At 36.7% G+C, this 6,368-nt stretch overlaps 1 protein-coding gene across 1 annotated transcript; it reads right to left on the bottom strand.

Annotated features, from left to right (window-relative positions):
- Positions 1-5,763: 5,763 nt before the first annotated feature.
- On the bottom strand, positions 5,764-6,123 carry LOC120151246 (extensin-like). Its single transcript, XM_039163766.1, has one exon. The coding sequence runs from the start codon at positions 6,121-6,123 to the stop codon at positions 5,764-5,766; it is 360 nt and encodes a 119-aa protein (XP_039019697.1).
- Positions 6,124-6,368: the final 245 nt, after the last annotated feature.

Genomic DNA, 6,368 nt, shown 5'->3' with positions numbered 1-6,368 from the left:
AAGAATCATTTTATAGTCTAAACTCTCGAGTACTTTCCAGAATTAGTCAAGTACTTATTCGAAATCTAATTATTTAATCAAATAAAGTTTGAGTAAATTACAGGTATTATAAATTATTAGATCTGTTTTGATACTTAAACTTTCATTTTTTAAAATTATACTTAAAGTTTAATTTTTATTTATTTTAGTATCCATTAAAAATTTAATGTTAAATTTAAAAAATATTCTAAAACGTATTAAAATTGATAATTTTATACAAAAACTGATAGTTTAGTTACTAAATAAGTTAAAACTTGATTTTGTTGCGAAAGACGGCTATCGGATAGAGCAAAATCGCAACTGATAATTTGAGAAAATAAAAATGAAGATAAAAGAGATACAAAATTTACGTGGAAAACTCCTAAATAATATAGGGTAACGGTAGAAGAATTTCACTATGAGAAAATATGAATTATAACTTTTCTCGATCTACCAAGGAGAAAACACTAATAATTCTCTCTTGATAAAAAGGAGAAAACAACTCTCAAGAAACTCTCTAAATTCTCTAGTATTGGGAGAAAGCTAAAATGATTTGGGATGGTTTTGAAGCTAAATGAGCTAGGGAATTTATAGTTGAAGCTTAGGACTAATCTTGTAATACCCTAAAGTCTAGGGGGCTAAATTTGGTAATTTACCCTTACCAAATTTCAACAATTGTTGATGCCCCTTTATTTTTCCATAATTTCAGTGCATCCACATAAAAGCCACCATTTGCACCGAAAAGTAGCTTGTCCACTTTCTGATTTTTCAACAAACTCCCACTTGAAGATTTGATTGGAATAATCATATCATCACACCATTCTTTCTACCTTGTACCATCATGTTGCTTACGTCTCTAACAAGCCACAAGAGGATCGACACAAAGTAAATTTATCAACATTGATCTCATTCGTCATGAAATATGCTATGTTGTCTTTGGTATGGATCTTCTGTATATGTACCGTCCCTTCTTCCAGTTTTTCACGAATGAAATGGTACTACACTCGTATGTGCTTCGTTCTTGAATGAAATGTTGGATTCCTTGCTAGATGCAAGGCGATTTGACTGTCACAAAACAGAGAGACATACTATTAATTTTGCCCAAGCTCCTCCAATAACATCTTCAACCAAATTACCTCTTTACTGGCTTGTGTAACTGATACATATTATGCTTCTGTTGTGGATGTAGCCACAACTGACTGTAATTTTGACACCCAGCTTACAGCTCCACCAGCAATTTTGAACACATATCATGTAGTAGATTTGCTTTTATCCAAATCCCCTGCATAGTCAGAATCAACATACCCATTGATAAGTAAATTTGATCATCCGTAACATAATGCAACATTTAAGGTCACTTTGTTGTATCTCAGGATCCTCTTTACTGTATTCCAATGCTCTTTGCCTTGATTCACCATGTACCGACTAACCACTCCCACTACTTGTGCAATGTCTGGTCTTGTGCATATCATAGTGAACATTAAACTTCCCACTGTCGATGTATACAGCACTCGAGACATCTCCATCCTCTCTTCTTCACTGCTAGGACTCATACTGGAGGATAATTTGAAGTTAATAGGAAGCGGGGTAGAAATTGATTTATAATCTTGCATGTTGAATCTTGACAATATCTTCTTCAAGTAATTCTTTTGTGAAAGCCAAATCTTCCTATTACTTCTATCTCGGTGAATTTGCATCCCTATAATCTTGTTTGCTGATCCCAAGTCCTTCATTTCAAATTCCCTAGCTAGTTGTGCCTTCAATTCTTCAATATGATCTTTATTGGGTCCTACAACCAACATGCCATCCACATACAACAACAATATAACAAAATCGTTATCACCAGACCTCTTGAAATAAACACAAGGGTCAGCATTAAGTCTGTTGTATCCAAGGCACATAATGAATGAATCAAATCTCTTATATCAACACCTCGGCACCTGCTTTAGACTGTACAGAGATTTGTTCAACCTGCAAACCAAGTTCTTCTTTTCGTCTTCTTCAAAACCTTCAGGCTAGAGCATGTAAATCTCTTCTTTAAGATTTCCATGAAGAAAAGTTATTTTAACATCTAGCTTCTCTAGATGTAAGTTCAATGTAGCACACATTGCCAAAACTACTTGAATTATTATTAGTCGAACCATAGGAGAAAACATTTCATTGAAATCAATACATTTTTTTTGAGCATATCCTTTGACCACCAGTCTTGCACGATACCTCTCAACTTGATCGTCACCATTTCGCTTGATTTTAAAGACCCATTTGTTACCAATTGGCTTCATTCCTTGTGATAGTGGTACAGGGTCCTATGTATTATTTTTATGAAGGGCTTCAATTTCTTCTTACATTGCCATCATCCACAGTGAAGCATTTGAGCTGTTTATTGCGTAATGGTATGTTGATGGCTCACCGTCCTCTGTTAAAAGGCAGTAATGCAATATTACCTTCTATAACATAATCTGAGTGCCAATTGGGACGTCTTCTCACACGATCTGATTGACTAGTTGTTGGAGCAGCTTCAAAACTCTCTAGTTCTTGTTCATCATGTGTTGGTTTTGCTTCAGAAGAATCTCCTTGTTCAAATTCCTTTTTCACATGTATCTGAGTAGTCTCTAACTTTTCAGCGCTATCATCGTCTTCTTTTCTTTGTAGTTTATCTTTTACAAAGATAACATCCCTGCTGATGATCACTTTGCGGGCAGTGGGATCCCACAAGCGAAACCCCTTACACCATCAGCATACCCCAAGAATTTGTATTTCCTAGATTTGAATCCAACTTTGAAATTTCTTGGGAGTTGTACATCACGTACACTATACTTTTAAATACATGGAGGTTTGAATAATCAGCTGGTTTACCAGTCTAAATCTCCATTAATGTCTTCAGCTCTATTGTAGCTGATGGAGCTCGATTCACCAAATAACATGTGGTATTGACTGCTTCTGCCCAGAATGATTTTTCTAGGCATGCATTTCTCAACATTGCTCTTGTTCTTTCTAACAAGATTATGTTCATCCGCTCTACCACTTCATTTTGTTGAGGAGTGTTCGCCACTTTAAATTGTCTTTTGATGCCTTCTTTCCTACAAAAGTCATCAATTTTTTCACTTGTGTATTCTCCTCCATTATCTGTTCTGAAAAACTTGATCTTATTCCCATAATCAAGTTCCACCCGCGCTTTGAAGTTTTTGAAAGTTGAAAACACATCTGACTTCTTCTTAATAGGGTACACCCAACATCTCCTGGAGTAGTCATCAATAAATGAGATAAAATATTTTGCTCCACCTAGGGATGTAACTGGTGCTTGCCATACGTCAGAGTGAACCAATTCTAGAACACTTTTGTCTCTAGAATTTGATGTATTAAATTTCAACCGATGCTGCTTACTTGTTATACAATGCTCACACAAAGTAAGTGATACCTTTATTAAGCCTGGAAGTAGCTTTTGTTCCGCAAGGACTTTCATTCCTTGTTATGACATGTGTCCAAGTTTCTGATGCCATAGCATTGCAGAATCTGAACTACATAAGGCAACAGAGGCTTCTACTTCTGGCAAAGTGTCTCCCTTCAGCATGTACAAGTTTGTTGCTATCTTTTCGCCTTTCAGTACCACAAGCACTCCACGGAACACCTTCATGATTCCTTTCCGTGTTTCAATCTTTCTTGCATTATTATCCAACAATCTATAGGATAATAAATTTTTCTTCAGGCCTTTCACATGCCGTACATCTCGAACAACTTTAATTGTTCCGTCATACATCTTCAATTTGATGGTTCCCACACCAACAATCTCTAAGGCATGACCATTGCAACTATACACATACAGGTTCATAATGATGTAACCATTCTCTTCATGAGGTCATGTGATATGTCGCTCCCGAATCAATGAGCCATATATCTGTAAATCTTTTTCTGCCTTCCACGGTGGTTGACGCTTCACAACATAGAGCATCTCCATAATCTGAAGTGTTTGCAGTATTGCCTTGTGGATTGAAGTTTTTATTTAGACTCCAACAATCCTTCTTCAAGTGACCCTTTTTTTCCACAGTTGTAGCACTTTAAATTCTTTTTGCTTCTTGACTTTGATCTACCATGTTTGTGACTGCTACTTTGGCCACGTTCTGTTGATCTCCCTTTCATCGTTGTCAACACTTCTGCTTGTTGCAGATTTACTTGTCTGTTTTCCTTATTCTTGCATCGATTTTCTTCTTGTAGAACAGCAGCTGCAACGTCATCGAAGACTAGACTGGTAACATTACTGTTTGTCAAGTTGATGATGAGTTGGTCATATGAATCAAGTAGACTTTGAAGTAGAAGTTCAACACGTTCTTATTCTCTTATTGTACATCTTAGGGATGTAAGCTGAGAAATTAAAGTGTTCAGCGTGTTTAAGTGCTCCGTCACTGAAGTAGATTCCGACATCCGAAGAGTATACAATTTCCTCTTAAGGAAAATTTTATTATGCAACGATGTGGCCTCGTATAATTTGGTGAGATGATCACATATCTCCTTAGTTGTCTTCTTCTCCTCGATGCTTGACAATACTTCATCTGCTAATGCTAGATGAAAGTTTGCCATAACATTTCCGTCCATTTCGATCCATTTGTTGTCATCTGTGAAATTTACCGGCCTTTCACTGATAGCTGCTAGACAACCGTATTTCTTTAGGATGACCTTCATCTTCAATTTCCACAATGAGAAATTTCTCCCATTGAATTTTTCAATATCAAATTTTGTTGCAATAGCTTCTATTTTGGATAGCTTCCACTACTTCACTATCGTGAATAATTCTCTTGAACTTTCAAAGAATGAGTAATACATTCTTACTTTCTTATGTTGGAGGATCCACCTTTTGGTGGCAACCACAAAGACAATAAGTAAATATTACACATTCTAATCTGGCTCTGATATCAATTGTTGCGGAAGACGGCTATCAGATAGAGCAAAATCGCAACCGATAATTTGAGAAAATAAAAATGAAGATAAAAGAGACACAAAATTTACGTGGAAAACCCCTAAATAATATAGGGTAAAAATCACGGGCAACGTTAGAAGAATTTCACTATGAGAAAATGAGAATTACAACTTTTCTCGATCTATCAAGGAGAAAACACTGATAATTCTCTCTTGATAAAAAGGAGAAAACAACTCTCAAGAAACTATCTAAATTCTCTAGTATTGGGAGAAAGCTAGAATGATTTGGGATTGTTTTGAAACTAAATGAGCTAGGGTATTTATAGTTGAAGCTTAAGGACTAATCTTATAAATACCCTAAAGTTTAGGGGGGTAAATTTGATAATTTACCCTTACCAAATTTCAACAATAGCTGCTATCCTTTTTATTTTTTCATAATTTCGGTGCATCTACAGAAAAACCATTATTTGCACTGAAAAGTGGTTTGTCCACTTTCTGATTTTTCAACAGATTTCATGTACTAAACACTTTTAAAAAGTACACGTTTAAATTTTTAACAGTGATTACTGACGTTTAAATTTTTAAATGTGATTATTGAAATAAAACAAAAAATAAACGTTAAGTATGATTTTAAAAACCGATAATTTTAAATATCTAATTTACCCTAGATTTATTTTTTTATGATGGATATCTCGGTTCCTCCGAGAGAAAATGGAAATGGAATCCGTTTATTAGTGAGAAAAAGTATCAAACAAGTTGTACATCAATGATCTATCTAGAAAACAAATGATGGACCTTTAGGAGGAGGTGGAATATCATGAGGGAATCCCTGTGTTAAAATTTCTGGCGGTACAGATGGTGGCAGTGGGATTCCCGGCTTGGAAGTTCTGGCAGTACAGATGGTGACGGAGGGATTCCTGGTGTTGGAAGTTCTGGCGGCAGATAATCCGGAGGCATTGAAGGAGGATCCACTTCAGGTGGCGGCTCCCGACTCGGTGGTGATGATGGTGGGACAGGAACTACTTCAGGACCAGTTGGAGGAGGTCCCAATGGTGGCTTTGGAAAATCAGGGCCAGTGTCAGGTGTAGGACGTCTGAGTGGTGGGGGGTCGCCGGCGGTGAATTCTAATGGGGTATCGGAAGGTTCCATTTCAGTAGTCCCCCGAATCTCCAGAGCATCCGGCGGCGGTGACATATAGTTTGGCCCCGAATGAACCTCCCTTGGGGCACCAAAGGATCTTTCAGCTAGTATTCGCCGCCATGGCGGCGGCGATAGTTTTGTGTTGTTTGAATTTGTGGTTGTTAGTGAGATGGGTAGTTTAGTTATGTTTGACTTGAATGAATTCAAAGGAAGGGACAGTTTGAAGATAGTGGCCGGAGTGGACATGTTTGGCTTGAAAGAAAAAAAATTGTGAGTTAAAATAGATTTGTGAAACAGAA

This window comes from Hibiscus syriacus, unplaced genomic scaffold (genome assembly GCF_006381635.1).
Source record: "Hibiscus syriacus cultivar Baekdansim isolate YM2019G1 unplaced genomic scaffold, ASM638163v2 tig00002799_pilon, whole genome shotgun sequence".
In the NCBI taxonomy this organism is placed as follows: Eukaryota; Viridiplantae; Streptophyta; class Magnoliopsida; order Malvales; family Malvaceae; genus Hibiscus; species Hibiscus syriacus.
This window is presented reverse-complemented; position numbering and strand designations above follow the sequence as displayed.

Coding starts and splice junctions, on each gene's coding strand:
- LOC120151246 (XM_039163766.1), bottom strand. CDS start 6,123: ATGTCACCGCCGCCGGATGCTCTGGAGATTCGGGGGACTACTGAAATG.